This window comes from Falco punctatus, assembly GCF_963210335.1.
Source record: "Falco punctatus genome assembly, chromosome: 7".
NCBI classification, from domain to species: domain Eukaryota; kingdom Metazoa; phylum Chordata; class Aves; order Falconiformes; family Falconidae; genus Falco; species Falco punctatus.
The window spans coordinates 1,675,048-1,692,672 of NC_137587.1; the positions used below are offsets into that span (position 1 = coordinate 1,675,048).

The 17,625-nt window shown below is 49.8% G+C and overlaps 2 protein-coding genes across 5 annotated transcripts in view; one reads left to right on the forward strand and one right to left on the reverse strand.

Moving 5' to 3' along the window:
* Positions 1–16,087, forward strand: part of INO80 (INO80 complex ATPase subunit) — an 81,284-nt gene extending 65,197 nt beyond the window's left edge. For all 4 annotated transcript variants that reach the window (XM_080394820.1, XM_080394821.1, XM_080394822.1 and 1 more), the window contains exon 36: positions 508–16,087. In XM_080394820.1, the coding sequence (XP_080250946.1) occupies positions 508–725 (218 nt within the window). In that variant the 3' untranslated portion in view covers positions 726–16,087. The remainder of the gene's footprint in view (positions 1–507) is intronic.
* CHAC1 (ChaC glutathione specific gamma-glutamylcyclotransferase 1) lies at positions 15,078–17,398 on the reverse strand. The gene is made up of 3 exons (XM_080394841.1): positions 17,097–17,398; positions 16,977–17,012; positions 15,078–16,868 (listed from the first exon to the last, which is right to left on the reverse strand). The coding sequence occupies exons 1-3, from the start codon at positions 17,343–17,345 to the stop codon at positions 16,431–16,433; spliced, it is 723 nt and encodes a 240-aa protein (XP_080250967.1). The 5' UTR covers positions 17,346–17,398; the 3' UTR covers positions 15,078–16,430.
* Between the last annotated feature and the right edge of the window lie 227 nt (positions 17,399–17,625).

The following is a 17,625-nucleotide window of genomic DNA, read 5'->3' on the forward strand; positions in this document are numbered from 1 at the left end:
GTGGTGGTATTGCTTGTCCATGATATTCTGAGATCCAGGCAATACACAATGTGATGCGGTAGTGACGTGAGAGGACAGCCCGTTTCACCGCAGATGACCTTGAGAGACTGGTCCTGCAGAAGTTTCATCTGCCCTTTGAATTGTCTCATACCAAATATTTTTCCTCTTGTTTTTTATTTTGGTGTCCAGGCAAATTGGGTAGCATTGTTTGTCCCGGGGGTATGGCTGTGGCTGTCCTGCATTGCTGTCGTGTTGAAGTTACAGCATCAGGTTCCAAAGCCTGCTAAACTGGTGGTGATGGAGCTTCAGCTTCACGCCAGCTGAAGGTGGCCCAGGGTATAACTGCGAGGTGTTTTGTATCTGAAGGATGTCCCTTTTCGTTAAACTCTCATAAGTCATGAATACAGGGTGGTCTTAAGACCGATTGTTAGTACATTGTTTGTTGTGGAAGAGCCACAAGTGGAATAATATGCTCATGTGGAATTTGATTCTCTTTCCCATTGCTAGGCATGTCTGCAAGTAGCCCTCTACAGACAGCAATTATTCGGCCTTCTGGACTTGCAGATTTTGGACCTTCAAGCGCCTCTTCTCCCTTGAGCTCCCCTTTGAGCAAAGGAAACAGTGTTTGTGGGACCCCCAAAAGCTTAAACCTGACCAGCAGTCTCATATCAGAAGCTCCAATTCGGAAGCAAAGCAAAGGTGCCCACGCCTCTGGTGGTCGGTAGTAATTTTGAACCCCCAAAGCTTGTTGGAACTGTGTTGGCTTTCAGAGTAGACCACCCTGGCAGCTGAAGGCATGCAGAGGAATGCCTTGTTGCTGTCCAGCATGTGTGTGAAAAGAAAATCAAAGCACAATGGGAGTGGGTGGTTTATGTGAGCACTTTGATTATGTGTATTCCAAAAAACTATCATTGCAGACGCTGCGAGAGGGAGGGAAGGGGCTCTGGGCTAACTGGGAGAGTGAGTATCAGCTGGTGTTTTGTTGACGCATCTGGCAAAGATTCCTGCAAAAGCGTCCAGCTGCTCCATGCAGTACCCTTGAGCTGGGTGTGCTTGAAGTCACACCAGTATACTTTCTCTCTCGTAGCCTGAGGTGGAACCCAGCATTTGTTTTATCCTATGAAATCAGTATCCAAACCCCAGGAGTGTCCTGGAGAGTCACAAGACATTTCCGTACTGGCAGCTGGTCAATGTACGTGCGGGGCTAACCCGAAGGTGATGTGTGATCAAAAAACCCCACGTTCTTGGATTCTTCTAGCGCAGGCCTCTGGGTTTGAAGTGCAAAGGAGGGTGTCTCGGGCGGTTTCCAGGGAAGGGACTCCCAGCAGTGTTTGTCAAGGAAGAGGTTCGGAGCCGCAGAACACGGAGCGCGCCGGCAGGCCTGGGGAGAGCAGCCGCGCTGCCTCTGCTGCGCGCAGTGGAAGGAACCACAAGCCAGTGGTTCACTTTGCATTTCACAGTTCTCTCACTTTTGAGGTGTGCAGAACTCCTAAAAGCTTAGGAACAAAATAAGGCTCCATTTGTTCAAACTGCAAAAGGGGGAAGGGGGAAGTGCCGAGGAAGAGTGTGCGGCTGCTCCTCTCGCTGTGCCATAGCAGAGCGTGGCTCTGCAGCTTGCAGTGCTGCGAGGGGAGCAACAGAAAACTGTCCTGAGAGAGAAACTGTGCCATTCCCCCTTCCAGCCAAACCCTGGGGAGAAAATTGTCTCGTATCCCAGCCATCCACTGACTGTTCTTCCAGCGTGCTTTCCCTTCATCTTTGTGATCATCACACGTACTGGCTTGGTTGAGTTCACTGCCGTGTGTGGGTACCAGTGGCCACGTCCCATGGGGCTGATGGAGGCAGCGCTGCCGGTGCCCGTCTGTGTCCTCATTCCCTGGTTGCTCCTTCCCTGTCCTCAATGCACAAACCCCGCCGTAGCCCCTTGCTTTGCTGTAAGCGTTGTCTGCATTGCACTGAGATTTAGATGTGGGGCAGCTCTTCTGCCTGACACACTGAATTATAAAAGGCTGTTCTGCCGGGGCACTTTCATCCCTTGAGAGAGAAGCAAGTCGGGTTGCAGGTCTGGGCTCTGACAGCAGAAGATGACTTTTTTTTTTATTATTATAATTTTTTTTTCCAACCCCAAATCCTTTGCCTGGCGTCCTACAGTGTGGAGCGAGTGCTTCCTGTTGGCTCTGCCTCTAATTTGCACACCTGAAAATAGCAGAACTGAGCTTAGTTAGATTGATTTTTAAACAGATTTGCAGGGGATAATTGAGGGGGAGGTGTTGTTTAATTAACTCATGAAGACTTCCCCATTCCCCTTCTATTCACATGTATATATGATATTTAGAGGAAATCAGACAAATGCCAAGCTTTTTTTTCTCTTTGAATGTGCTGTCTATTTTTATAACTGAACTGTACATATGTATAAAGAGAGACACATCTTTCTTTTACTAACTGGAGAAGAAAATCTTAAATAAAACGGAGTGAGATAATTTTATGTAAATCAGTGCCTTTGTGTTTTTTCTGCCTGTAGCTGTATGAATGAGAGGATTAGGGAAGAGAGCGTGGAGGATGCGCATCTGGAAACGCACCTACAGACACGTGCTGCTCAGTGCAATGCTCTAGAGCGTTTGCAGTCTTCAGAGTGTCACATTGGTAACCTTTGCCAGTTACAGCTGTACCTTGTCACAGGTGTGTACTTACTGATGACCTCGTAACTCATTTTGGAGCAGGTATGCAGCAGATCACAGGAAAACAAAAGCAAGTACAATATGTGTAATTGCAACCTATTGCAACTATGGAACTATGGCAGCTGAATTCGATACAGGTGATTGCTTTGGGACGTCTTTCTCTACTGTTCTTTCTTTTTTTTCCTCTTTATTTTTCAGTGGGAGTTGAAAGGACTTTTTTGTGTGTGGTCTTGATTGTCCTGCTAGACAATTGCATCGATTTGTAATCCAAAGTGGAGAGAAAAAAAAATAATTTGTAACTTGCAAAGATGTAATATGTACTGTTGCATGCTACACTTTTGGAAAATAATCGATACTTTGAAAACTGACAATATAAAAAATATATTTAAAGTCATTTAATCTTCAAAAGAAATACCAAATGTGTTCACAAGTTGTGACAAAAGTAGTGGTAGCCTGTCTGCTTGCAACGCTTGCGTCAGGCTAACTGAGTCAGCAAGATCTAACGTAGCTGTGAAGTAAATGAACTGCTAGATCATCCCCAGTTTGGGTTCCGTAAAAAGCTACAGATGCGTTCCTTGTATTGCGCGCTGGAGAAGAGCTGAGGTTCTGTGACACTGATCAATGGCTGTTCTAATTTCTCAGTTTGGGAAGGAGTTAGTGCTGGAAAGATAAAAGACTGGGAATTATTTTAAGGAGGTAGAGGTAGTTTTGTGATCAACAGCATGGGGAACGCTTCTGTTGGGGTGAGTAAAATGGACGTGCACGCAGAGGCTTGCTTCTTTTGAAGTCAGCCTGAGCAGCTTTGGCTCTGACTGCGTGTTGTGCACTTCCTTGCGAATTAATGGCAGAGAAAGTCACTCTCCTTCAAGGGATCAAAGTATTTGCTAGTGGCAGAAACAGAAGAGTGAATGAACTAAGTTTGTGGTTTAAGCTGGAATGGGGAAGTCGATGTCGTGTGTTTTGGGGAATGTTGGAATGCTGTGTATTCCTCATGCTATTTGATTATAGCGTTTCACTCGCCACTTACTACAAAACTGTTAAATACAGTTCACTGCTTAATACTACTGTTGAAGTCATTTAAAGGTGATAATTTTCTTAGGTAATCTGAGAAGTTAGGGCTGAAAGGTGCTGTTGTGTCCCGCCCTCACACACATTTTGGTAGCTTGGCCTACCGGGAGTGTCTGGCTCAGAAGGGTCTCCAGAACACCCATTCTTCCCACTGCCACGTGTGGCCAACGAAGTCTCACCAAGCAGTTGACAAAATTAAGTCTTAAAGACCAAAAACTGGAACTGCAATATTGCTTTGGAGGAAAGCATGAGTGATTGCAACCATTACCTTCTCGCAAAAATTATTGCAGGGTAGTTTGAGGCAGGAGAAAGGGATTTCTTTCTGACCTCTAGTACTGAACTTAACCCCTAAGCATGTGGACAGGACGTACCAGACAGACCACTGATAAAATACAACGTGATGAGCCCCAGGGCAGTTTACCCTACATCTTCTGTCTGGATGTGGTTAATCGTTGGCACTCCAGGGGATGGCAAAACCAAGCAACAAAGCTGGGGAGAAGGCCAAGCCAGATGATGCAGTGAGAGAAAAACTTGCCCTTGCTCATCACAGGCTGTGAAAGCCAATGTGTAGGTTTGTTATGTTATAAAAACGGAGCACTCCAGTGTCCTCTCACCTCCTTTTCAAAATCACATATATCAGGTAGACAGGGACTCCACTGCACTGTCCTTGGGAATCCCGTTCAGCAGTACGGTCACTGCGTGGTCCCTTCCGCGCAAACTCTTACCGCTCCTTTTTTAAGTGGTTTGGTTTGGTTTCTTGGCTTTGTGGCATCTTCAGAATTCTAACTTCTGCTTTTATTTATTCTGTGTTCAATTGGAATCCACTTAATCTAAATCAAGGGGAGATTAATTAGTCTGCAAGCCATTTTCTGTTTTTGTCATGGGTCAGGTCTGTCATCAACCTCATTTAGTCAGCCACTAGATCTCCCTGTTCTGCAGAGAGATAAACAGGTTCCTGCAGGAAGGTTTTCACCTCAAACTACCTTAATTCTTAACTTTAGGTTATTAATTCTGCACTGTCCTAGTGTGGTGTTATTCCCAAGCCATCTCCCCTTGCTGTTGCGTGCTTTCCCCACAGTGTATCTGCTCTTGGCTGTCTCGTGTTCCGTTTGCAGAAAGCTGCCTGTCTGCCTAGGGCTGAGTCTTGCTTTGTTCCCGTATTCCCAAAGTACTTCCTTTAGCAGCGTTTCCCAGGGGGGAGGCACACAGAGCTCAGTGGGAGAAGCTCCACGCAGGAGGAGTAGGGATCTGTGCTCCTTGGGTCACAGCTGAGGAACGGCTGAGTTGCAGCGGGGAGGAGGAGCAGCACAACTGATAGAAGCACTTGGGGCAGGTTGTGCGTCGATGTCACCGGGGAAATGCCACCCCGCACCTGCTGCCAGCCCGGATCTCCTGCTCACTGTGGGGTGGGCTGGGCTGGGCTGCTGCTGCTCCCAGGCGTACCTGCAGCCGCCTCAGCTTCTCACTGCTGCCTCTGTCTGTTCCAGTGACTGTTCAGTCTGAAACACACGTCCTAACCCAGGGAGCCCTACAGGCGTGCCTAGTGTCCCCTTCCTGCGCGGGAAGGGGTGGTGATGCGCTCGCTCCCTGCTTGTCCTTCGGAAATTTCTGCTCCAGTGGCTGGAAAAACGATTTGTAGCTCACTACCCAAAGGGATGCTGCTTGCGTGCAAAGTAGAAGTGAGACATATACCAAAATAAAGGCAATCGCATCTAGTGCTCCTAGGTGTAAGTGCTCGCTGAATTGTGAAGGGGTTTTGATTTGCAGCCTGCACCAGGTGCATAGCAGTGGGTGAGAGAGGGGAAGGGGCGATTCACCCTTTCTCTCAGGAGCATCGTTACTAGGAGGATACAGATGGCCTGGCTCTCAGATGCAGCCAGTCGGTCTGTATTGTAAACAGGTCTTCTGTGCAGCTCTCAGATGAACATTTGCTCCTCTGAAAAGCCTGCGACACACGCCTTATGAAGTGGGGAAACACATGGTAAGATGAGTTGGCTTTCCTCCAGCATCACCTTCCTCTTAGCTCCTGCCTCAGGAAAGTGAAGTTACTCCAAAGCTAATGGCTCTTCCAGGCATGTTGTACCCACATGTTTAGGTGATGTTCTTCTTAGGGGCATACGAGGGAATTCGTTTGTGTCCCAGGCATGAGGAAGTGTTTCAGTACTAGGGTATGAAACGATGACTCCTTCCTTCCTTAGCTGATGAGCATCACAAATAGAATGAGGTAGGGGAGGAAAACACTGAAAGGCCACTTTCATGCCTTCCTGAGCTTCCCCGTGGGCTCTCTTCCTTCTTGCACGGTGCTGCTGCTGTGTTAGACCCGCTGCACTTAACCGGAGCCGCTGTGAGCTCCTAAGCGACTCTTAAGTGATTACAGCATCACTTGTCATCTCTGTGACACTTGTTTGCCAGCACCTGGTTTTTTCCTCCCTGCTGCATAACCTTACCCAACCCTTCTGAAGACCTAAGTGTTGTCTTCAGGGCTTTTGGTTGGCGGGAGAAACGTTTCTGTTTATAACTTTGTTAATTTTTAAACTCATAACCCTCGTAGCCTTGCGTCTCAATGAGAACCGTGAATTAAGGTAAAGCTAAGCACACGTGTAGTTTGTGCACACTGTTACCCTGAATAAACCTTCACCATTTTTTTCAAACCCAAGAAAAACTGTTAGTGTCGCTCAGAGATTAGAGCCTGTTTGGAAGCGTACCACTTGTTTGGACTGTTGCACAAAAACGATCTGTGGGATGGGACTATTTGTTCAATGTATTCAAATTTTTTCTTATTCGTAAGAAGAAACTAGCGGCTTTCTTCTCAAGATGTATGTAACAAATGCTGTCCTACTAGGAGAAGCAATTCCTGTTTATCTCGCTTCTATTCTTGTAGTTCCTCAGATGTATCCCTACCTCTGAACTTCCCATCTGGGTCTTCCTCTAGAAAGGAGTAAACCACAGGTGGGAGCCCTCTCCGGATTGCGGTGAGGTGTCGCTCGTTCACGTGTCTGTCTGGTTTTTGTAAATTCTGGTGTTCCAGTTCCCCCTGATGTAGCATTCAGATGTAAACATTCTCATTGCTCCCTGGGCTAGTGAGTGCCCTTCAGGATTCACAGCTGCTGCGTGGGCAGGCGGGTGTGTGACGCTGGCTCTGCAGCGGTGCCCGCGCGTCCCCTCCTAGGTGAGCTTCTTGTGGGGAAAGAATGTCCGCAGTCGCTGGGAGCAACTGTTCTCTAGCTCACACCCTTCTGTAATTCAAGGCGCTTTCCCCCAGAGTGAGCATAAGCTTGTATGAAAGTCACCCTAAACCCCAGCTACTTGGAAGCAGCCACCCTTGGTGCTCCTCGCCCTCCCCGCAGCCGGTGCAGCACGCCTGTCTGCTTCAGCCTGTAGAAGGTTGCTGGTGGTTTTTTTAGAAGAATGGAGGAGTCAGCAAATTTCACACGCAGTTGGCTGAATGTTGCTTTTTGTTGTTTTTTTAAAACTGCATTAAGCTTTTTGGCACATGACCGTAATTAGCTACGTGCTGATGAGCGGAGCGTGCCGCTGCCCAGTAAATGCAATGGCACGCAGCTGGGCACGCCCTTGAATGATGCTTTATTGCCTGTGACAAGGCTCCAGGGTTTTCCTTTGCAAGCAGAGGAAACAGAAGAGATGCTCGGACTATATGAATATTTAGAGAATCTTGAAAACTCACCTCCAAAAAACCCTTTTTTTGGTTTGGTGGTTGGGTTTTTGGTGGTTTTTTTCGCTCGCTCCATGCATCTGGTGGGTGAGGATGTGAGGGTGCTGCTGCGTCTTGGTGCTCCTTCCACTAAGCTCACATGAACAGTTTTGTGGACAACTTCTGCGTTCCTACAGGCTTCTCTAATCCAGAGTTTTCTTTGACTTAATCTCATTTACTGCCGTAGTACTATGGTATTTCATTGAAATGCATCTTGAAATAGCTGTAAAGATGCATAATGGTGCATTTCAATCTCAGGATTTCAAGTGCTCCTGAAACTAGTTCAGCTCCATGATGTCTGGCTGTCCAGGTGGCTGCAATCCTTCATCATTCTCTGGCACGTTCAGAAGAAGTTACTGTGTCTAACCTGTAGTCATAATTTTACTTTATTTTTAATATAGATAATATATATGATATATAATATTATATATTGGATACTATTATAAACATATACTATTATTTAATATATAATATTTCATCTAATCTGGTTAGCATGAAAAAATAATTGCCACCTAGTTTTTCAGTGATGTGTCAGCTCAGTTCCCATCACCTGGTTGAAAACGCACTGACATCACGGTGCTGGATCTGTAACGCACACGTCGCTTTTTAAACACGCTGTTGATCTAGGACTGCAAGTCATGACGGTTTCTTTTACAGGCTGCTGTAACCCCAAGTGATTTGTAAGTGTTTGAAACACACCATCACGAGCTTTGCAGGAGGCTTGCATCCCTGGCTCGGATAACTTGCTGTTAGCGTATGCAATCAGAGGTATATATTGTATAATTAATGTAATTCGGTTACACTGCGGTTTGCTGTCCTTGGCTGTGTATCCTTGTGTCTGTCTAGAATCAACTAACTAAATGTTATGAGAGCTGGTTTGGTAGAATGTTCACCGACAGATTAGAGAAGCCCAGCTCTCCCTTGCAGCAATATAATTGATCGCAAATGAGAAAAGTAATGCTGTTTAAATCTTTAATTTAAAACAGACCTCATGTCTGAGATTTTGCAGGGATAAACACGTGTGAGAAGTTTGGAACTGCCAGCAGCTGTGAGCCGCAGCCGTTAGTTAAAAAAGCTTGAGGGACTGCAACCAATTTGAGTGATGTATGTAAAACAAAAGCACCCCAAGCTGTACGAAAATGCTTTTCTGCTGAGCTTAATGTTTAGTTGGCAAATAAACATTACGCACGCTTAGGTATGTGAAAGTTTAAGAACACTGAGAGCGAATCACTAAACTTACAACCACACAGATCCTGGCTGGGCGGTGGCAACCGTAGGGGTGGCCATGGAAGTTTTGGATGACACCCGCATGGTTGTGTCAGGATCTAGCGCTGATTACGTGAGCACGCGTTACCTCTTCTGCAGCATGGTGTCTCTGAACAACTCACGTATTATACCATCATCCCTCCGTGCCTCACACCACGCATTCAAAGTCACTGTGCGCTTTTGAAGTCATGCTCTTGATGTCTGAGCTCCCCATCCGTGTGATGGAAAGGATACCTCTCCACAAAGGTCTTGTGAAGAGGAATTAACGTTTGTGAAGGCGCTGCAGTGATTTGCAAAGGTCGCTGTAGTGATTTGCAGAGGAAAGTCAAAATGAGGCATGGTCCCCCTGCATCTGGAGTAGGATGTGCATAAACACACCGGGCCGCGCAGGGGGAAAGGGAGTGAACTGCTGCTCGTTGTTAGCATCCTCCCATCAAGTGAAATTAGGCAGGAATCCTCTGGGAAAAAATAGTGGGTATTTATTCTGAGTAAGGCCAGTCCCACAGTTACTTTATATCCTCAGTCCTGAACTCATCTGCTGTCAAAATTGCAGGATGTATTTCCAGGAATAGATTCAATATATATGTAGAGACACAAATGCTGCCAGAATCGACTGTGCTGTGCAGCAACCAGAGACACGGTTTTGTCTAGCTCCTGCCTAACGGGTCCAGAGGTAATCCAGCCTGCTAACAGCCTCTGGCGAAGGGAAGATGAAAAGCAGCATCTATCACAGCCCTGGGGAGCTGGGCATTCCCACACTTTTCCCGCTCTAAAAATGGGATTGTGTGTTCATGGAGAGTAACGTGTGGGAGAAGAAAAACACATTCTTATAAAGCAGACCAAAAGAGTGAATGTATGTATAATCTAAAAACCTACTACCTCTTTGAACTGTCCTTGTTCACACTATACTTTTATACTCATATATATTTTTTTACTTAAAGAAATGGGTGCTTCACTGGAAAACAGGAACAAGCGAGAGATCTCGGCCTCTGATGTTTGTAGAAGCATCGTGCCAACAGAGCAGCTTGCCCCAGTTGTCTGTAACTGTATCTCCCGCCCCTGCGCACCTCCATCAGCGGCATGTCAGCCGCAGTCCTGCGAGGTCACTCGCAGCGCTGGCACTGGTTGTGACACGTGCAAAGGCACATGCTAGCACTGCCCCGGTGCGGGGGGACGGCGGGGTGAACGGAGGTGGCGTAAACACATCCACGGGCAGCCCCTGCCTTCCCTTGCCTGCTCCCTCCCTCCCGCAGCATCATGTGCATCGTCAGTGCCGACTTGGAGTTTGGAAAGGCTGGTGCACTGCCTAGACAGTGAAAGGGATAAAAGGCTGCTTTCTTAGTTTGTTTTCTAAGTGTTTTCAAATGTCACATATGCTTTGTGTGGTTGGAGTTTAATAGCAGCAAGCTGGCTGCGGTTGCCCCCGAGGCGGCTGGTTTGTCGGTGAGGCTGTAATTGCTGGATGTGGGTTGGATGCGAGGCTGTGCAGCGACGTCCCTGCTGCCTGTGTGGTCGGTGGCGCTTGGCCCGCAGCTCCAGTTCAAGGTGAAGCAGACAGCTGAGGCCGTAAGCTAGTGAAACCCAGCGCTCACGTGAACCCAGACCCTTCCCTGGCCTCCCCCCATCCTCTGAATGAGGGCATGCGGGGCAAGCGCCGCGGTGCAAACAGGTGTGTCGTGTATGCACACGTGCTAACGAACCCCCCAGCCTGCGGAAATCTGCAGCTAGAAGTGTGATCACCGGCTCCATGCAGAGCACGGGGTGGTGTGCCCGACGCTGCTCTGCACACTAGCCACCTGTGCTAGCCACCTGCATGGCACAGCTGAGCTGCGCGTACCCGGCACGTGCCCAGGCAGCCTGGGCGTGCATTCGCACCTCTCTGAAGGGCAGGCCTGTGACCCAGCAGGGCTGAAGGAACCCTGTCCTCTCCAGAAGTCATCCTCTGACTTGCCTTCCTGTGGGTGAAGCGCTCACGGAAGCAGCGTGCTGGGGCTCCTACGGTGTGAGCCTGCGGGGCTGGAGCGGCTGGGATACAAACTTCCCTTTTCCTTCGGCAACAGGAGTTTTAAGTGCCGGCAGCTATCAGCTGCCTCTTCAGTTGTCGGGCTCAGACCAAACCGATCCCTGGTGGTTTTAATTGAAGCTTCATGAAAATTAGTCCTGTTAAAACAGAGAGGTGAGGGAGGCAAAAAAACGGCATAAACAGGCAGACGTAAGAAGGGTCTTTGTTCTCGCGTCCCCAGAGCAGCCCGGCGTGGTCTGGGAACAGCGTGGTGTCCCCAGCTAGGAAAAAAGCACCTCTCTGTCTTTGAACTTCCCTGACCTTTACGTTATTTCAGTCTCATTCTCTGGAGTTCAAGGTACTGGCTGTGCTTCAGGAATTCGCAAGCATAAACACTCACCAGTGTGGCTGGCACTACGATGGGATGAAAAGGGAGCTGAGAAAGAATAAAACACATCCAAAAGCCAAACAAAAAGTGTACAGGGTCTGTAAACAAAACATGTAGAGCTTCCCCAGTCCTGCCCAGAATGCCCACTTCCTTCCGCCCTCCCGGCCCTCCCTGGCCCGAGGCTCTTCCAAAGCCGTACGGGCTTCTCTCGTAACTCTAATACAGTGTGTAAATTAGGGAGGTTTTCCCTTAAGCCAAGGCAACTTGTTAGCAGGAAACCCCAAGGTCTGCTGAGCAGCTGCTGGTTTTGCTGCAGGTGTAGTTTTTCCATAGCTTGACTGTAAATCTGGGGGTTTATCCCTTCCTGTTCCTCCCGTGTGCAGGGAAACGTGCTGGGCTGGGCTGCGCACCGGTGGCACGGCGCTGGGACTGCGCTTCTTTATGTTGCATCTGCCCTTGAGTTCTGAACAAAACACTCTCTGGACTTGGTGCTGATGATTTATGTGCCGTGTCGTGACAACTGGCAGCACCAAAGCCAGAAGTCTGACTCGGGGTGGGGGGTGGGGGGCGGAAATCTCCCACCCGAATTCTGCTCGTTTGTTTTCCCCTCTGCCTTTGGGATGAGGTTATTGCACTGAAGGTGATACCTGATTTAGAGTTTCACGAAGGACTTCCAGGCCCAGATTGACTCCCAGGATTTGTGGTGCGCTGGCAGTGCTACCATTCTGGCACTGAACTGGAACATGTTATATGGAGAAGCACCAAAGCGCGCAGGTGCCCTCGGCCATGTGTGTTGTGCCGGGTGGGTTCTGCACAGTCAGTCTTGCTTGTCCTGGTGCATCTGTACACCCAGTGGACCCTCTGTCCTTCCCCTGCTTCACCATCCAGTCCTTCCTGGTAGCAGGAGCAGAACACGAGCTGCTACCCAGCCAGAAGTGGTTTCTGGACGCATCCTCTCTGCACAGTGCGCACAATCCCCTTCGCTGCAGAGGGGAGCACTTGCCAGAGCGCAGCCTTTGCAGGCTCCGTAGCCGAGCAGCACCAGCTGCTCTCGCTTGCACCAGCCAGGCAGCCCGTGTAGGGCTGTCCAGGAACAGCGATAAGTATTTTGGGGGTTTTTTTTATCTTTTGCTTTTCCTCTGCCTGTGAAACATCTGTAGGTAATTAAATCCACATTTCAGCCTGTCTCTGGAGCGACAAGCAGACACATAGGGAATACCACGTGTGCTCTGTACAACCAGCTGCAGCTCCTGTGACAGCTGCTACACCCAGGTGTGCCGTCCCAGCCGCCACTTGCACGCCGCCTGTGAGCCTCTCCCAGCCGCACGTGGCAGAGCCCCAGGACCCCAGGCTGTGGGCACGCACGGGAGCTGCGCCTCCCCCTTCAGCTTCTCCGGGGGCTGAGATGCCACCTCGATAGCCTTCAACGCCTGCGCTGGCCCCGCTTTCTGGATGCTCCAACGTACATTCTGCTGAGGTGGGCTCACGCGAGGCGTTGGCTGCTTTCGCAGCCAGCTGGGGAACATGGCCTGTTCCTACCCCTCTGCCCGGCCACTGCTCCCTCCCTCAGCTGCGTGCCTGTATCACCAGCAACCACAAGTACCAGCTTGGTCTCACTGGCTTTCTGACCCAGCATCTCCTCTAGAAAAGCACAGCAAGCACAGGTAAGTTCACAAATTGGTGATGCTGTATTTCAACTACGTTTTTACTAAAGACGGAATCACCTTGGTGGAGATTTACCTGTGAGAAGTCTCCTCAGTTCTCTCTGCCTTGAAACCGAGATGATACCGTAGCACCTGAGAACCAGAGACTTTTTTGTCTGGTTTTGTCTCCTCTGAATCCTTTTAACATTGCTGAGTATCTTTATCCTGCCTGATCAAGGACCACGTGCCCTCGGGAGCACTTCACGCATGTGGAGGGCAGGGCTGGGTTACCTGCTGCCAGCTCTGTATTCAGCTGTCTGTGCCGCTGCAAAGCAGCTGGGCAGGTCCAGCCCTGATGTACTCAAGGAAGCAGCAGCCCAGGGCTGCGTGGGAACTGCTGGGCAGTAAAATGGAAAAGGGACTGAAATAATGTAAATTGTGCTGCTTTTAGACTCGGAGAGTATGTGATTGATAGTGCTTGTAAACATGTTTCTATTGCAGCCAGTTTCTAATGTGGGGTGACCTGATAGGCATGAGCTTGTTGCAGGGAAGTCAGAGAAGAGAAAACAGACGTGCAAGAGGAAGCCACTGGACAGGGAAGCATCTCCAGTGGTGTCTGGCAGATGAGGGTGGCTGTCCCACCCTCTGATGAGGTGAGCACTCTTTCCCAGGCCAGCCGTAGAGTGACCAGAAGCAGGAGCTGTGCCCACAGCCAGCTGCTTCGCCTGGGCTGGCACGCCATGGTGTAGGGAGAGGAAGTCTGTAATGAAACGTGCAGGGGGTTGGACACTGTCACCACTGGCCTTGCACTCCCAAGTGCCATGGTTGTGTGACCACATCCGAGCAGTAATTCCTCACATCTGGTTCGCCAGAGGCAAGCCACTGTGCAGCACAAATGCAAGCCTGGGCATACAGCAAATGTTGCAGGGTGCCACCTCCCCTCACTCACATGGCCAGAGTTCTATCTGGGGGGTTAACCTTTTAAACTCATCAACTGACCAAAACGTGGCCAGTTCCCCAACTCACAGGGCACAATAAAAGCCTCAGCAGAACAAACCAATGTGACACCTCATTGCCTTAGTGACTGGAGGGCATGGTGATGGGATGACAGCAGCAAGCTGCAATGTTCACCACTCCTAGAAAGGAAACAGGGTCCTTCTTTTTTTTTTTTTCTCTCGCCCTTTTTTTCTTTTTGTTGGAAGTCTGCTGCAAAGAACTCATTGGGAAAAAGAAATAGCAACTGAAGGAACATTCCTAGTGCTGATGGGTTGTTTGCAAGCACTTGCCACTTGTCTTTTGCCAGTGAGATGGAAGATCATGGGGCCAGCCCAGGCTGAATGAAGGCAGCGGCTGTCCATGCAGGTTGCTTACTACACATCAACTGTTAATTCCCATCAGTGGCATCTTTGTGCCTTCAGAAATGTGAAAGGGGTGAAGATGATTTTGCTTTATCTGGAACTGTTTTGGTATCTGACCCCAGTCACGTACATACTAGTAAGGGAGCATTTCCCTGTAGGTAAGTTGATTCTTTAACCCTTTGATTTTCAGCTGGGGGAACTAGCCCCCATGGGAAGACACTGCCGCTCAGTCAAAGTGAGAGCCTCCAAGGAATAGGGAAAACATAGTTTTCTTTAGTCTGTTATCCCTGAAACATGCACCTGCCTTTCATTAGTGGTAAATTCAGTTGTTTCCATTAGTTTTCACTCCATCACTCAAATCTTGAGGCAGATAATACTGGTAGGTACAGTGTACAGTGATTTGCTGAGGCAGCTGGTAACTAGAAGAATCAGAAGGGCAGCTGCACGTTACCCCTGTACACAGCACATTGCAGAAGAGAAATAACTGGCTGCAGACAGCAGATCTGGCTACGGCAGCAGTTTCTTGTCCTTCCACTATTACTTCTTGGAAACAGCAATGCCAAGTTACACTTGGAACAACAATCCTGCTGCCTGCCAAGGGAGAATTACATTTCTGTGCCTGCCCTGTACAGTCAGGTGGGCTGGCTAGTGGTGTCAGCACTAACACTCCAGAGTCAACAAGAGCTGGAAAGAGAAAGTTACTGAATCCCCTTTTCTCAAAGGGGAAGAGTCAATGGCTGTCTTCCTGTAAATCCAGCAAAGGCAAGCTGCTCAGCAGCAAGGTGGCTGTTTTTTTTAACAACAAAAACCACAAAACCAAACCCATAGGAACTACAGCAGCAGGTTGTTAAAAATAAAAAAAAAGCAACAACAAACAACAAAACAGAAAAAAATTAAAAAGAAAAATCAGCTTGAACTTTAAGTCAGTAATGAAAAAAAAACAACACCAAAGTACAAAAGACTAACTTTGTCAGTTTGTTTTATTACTGGGCACAGCACAGTACCACTTCATATACATACAAGCCACAGTAATACAAACAGTCCCCATCGTTGGTTTGGTTTTTTTTTTTTAATAATTAATAAAACACATGGCATTGGGGAGAATTCCAATGTCCCAGCTCTCACAAGCTATTTTGCTGCAGTTGTAGCGCTTTTTTTATAAAATACTATGGGTTATCATGCTGTTAATACATGGAGCTGAAAAGTCCGAGCTTGCAGCAGCGCCTCTGCTTAACACTATCAAGGCAGGCTTCTCAGTACTCAGAGGCTTACAAGGCTGCTCTCAGCCATGGTCCTCTGCAGTCAAGTAACAGTCTACCAGACAGACACCCCGGTATGGAACTAGAACCTTCAAATGCTTCTACAGAAACCCACGTCATCCTGAAGCACCAGAGATTACATCCAGCACAGGGCTGGTTAAAATGCTACTGCACCTGGGCAGCGTTCCTGCAGGCAGGACCACTTCTTAAAGAGTCTGTTAAGTCTGTAGCAGCACAAGGTCAGAGAAGCTTGGAGAAAAGCTTCTGTCGTTAAAGCAGGCTTAGCTCCTCAGAAAACTGATTTAAAACTAGAAGGCACAAATGCAAGGTTGAATGTGGGCTGCATACCCCTGTGGCATGTGAGCAGTTTAGATACCCCTCCAAAGGGGAAATACAACACATAATGAATACAGTATTACATTTTAGAAAATAAGTGCATTACCATGATCCTTCACAACATAAGGAAGGAGGATCCACAGGAGCCTACAGAGGCCAGTTCACTTAATATTGCACAGTAGTCCTGAAATCTAGTGTCAGGTCATGGTACTGGAGGTGGGACATGGCAGGGGGGGCAAACAAAAACCAAAAAAAGTCTTATTTAGCAGAATCTGCCCAACTCTCCACCACCACACAAACAGCTTTTTGCCAGCCTGAGGTAGAATTACATACATACTGCTTAAACCCAGTCAAGTCCTGCTCAACTAGTCTTTAAAGGAGAAAAAAAAAAAAAGTGCACGGAATAGATGAGCCTCTTTCTTCTCTAAAGAAAGTGATGCTTCAGGTTTGAAGCAAGCCTTACAGAGCAAAGTTCCAGCAAAGATCCCTGCTCCCCACACAGAAAGCAGCGATGGCTGTCATGGTGCTACAGGTAGGGAGTGTAACAGGTACTAATTGCAAGTCTTATAGCAAGCGTGTTTTGCTCCACTCCACCCCTCCCCTACCACTTGCCAATTCTCCCTTTATTCACTCAGTCCAGTATATTTTATCAGAGTTAAGATTGTCCCCGTTGCTTTCTCCCTTATGTTCGTTCTGTTGGGACCCCTCAAAAAAAGTAACCTATTTCAGCCCTTGGACTTCCAAGGGACACTTGGCAGTTTCTTCTAGAGACTCCTCTGTGTAGTATAGACAGGGAAGGATGGAAACAAGAGCCTCTTCGATGGAGAAGAGATGTTTATCCTCTGCTTGAGGACAAAAGTAGCGCATAAAGTCTGCCAGCCTCAGCAAGTACTCAATGTTATGACCAGCACAACCGCTTGATACGATGATCTGAGCCGCAATGTCTTCTTCAGATGCCGGGCCGAGGTAAGAGGGGTTCTGGGGCGTTGCAATGTAAACCAGAGCCAGGATGGGCTCCTCCGCGTCCTTCTCCTGCGGGTGGAACGTCACCAGCTTGGTGTCGTAGCCTCCCAGGACCGCTTCCCGCACGTTGAGGTACTGCAGCGACGCGGCGATCTGCTCCCCGCGCACCTCGTAGGCGACCCCCCACGTGCAGGCCTGGAGGGGCAGAGCGGGGTTACGGGCCGCGAACGCCTCAGGCGGCCGGGGAGCCCGGCCCGGCCGGTACCGGGGAGAGGAGCCCCCCGCCCCCCGCCCCGCACTCACCCCGCGCTCCTCCTGCAGCGTCACCACCCGGCCGGGCTGTGTGGAGAGAGCAAGGGGAGAGCCGTTAGCAGCCGGGCCCGGCCCCCGGCCCGCCGCCCCCCGGCCCGGCCCGGCCCTTACCATCCTCTCGCTGCCGCGGTGGAACGTGTCCCCCTGCCAGAAGCGGCGGCTGTACCCGCGGATGAAGCCCACCTTGCGCGAGGTGAACTCGAAGCCCGGCCTCCACACCAGCGAGCCGTACCCGAAGATCCACACCGGCGGCGGCGGCTCGGCGCCCTCCCCCTCCCCCGGCGGCTCGAGGGTGCTCGGGGCCGGCTGCGGCTCGGCCCGGCTCGGCCGCTCCTCGGGGCGCTGCGGGTCGCGCTTCATGGCGGCGGAGGGGCGCGGCGCTCGTGGGGCCCCCCGCGCGCAGCCCGCGCTTTAAAGGGCCGCGCGCCCCGCCCCCGGCGCCGGGTGATGCAACGGGGGCGGGAGGTTTCGCCGCGCGTGGGGCAAAGCGGGGCGCGGGTTGCGTCAGGCGCGCGGGGGCGGCCGTTAGCCGGGGCTCGCGCGTGGGCGGGGCCGCCGGCCCTGAGGAGACCCCGGGCCGCCCTGAGGGGACCGCGGCCCGGCCGGTCGGCACGGCAGGAGGTATCCGCAGTGGGAGGCG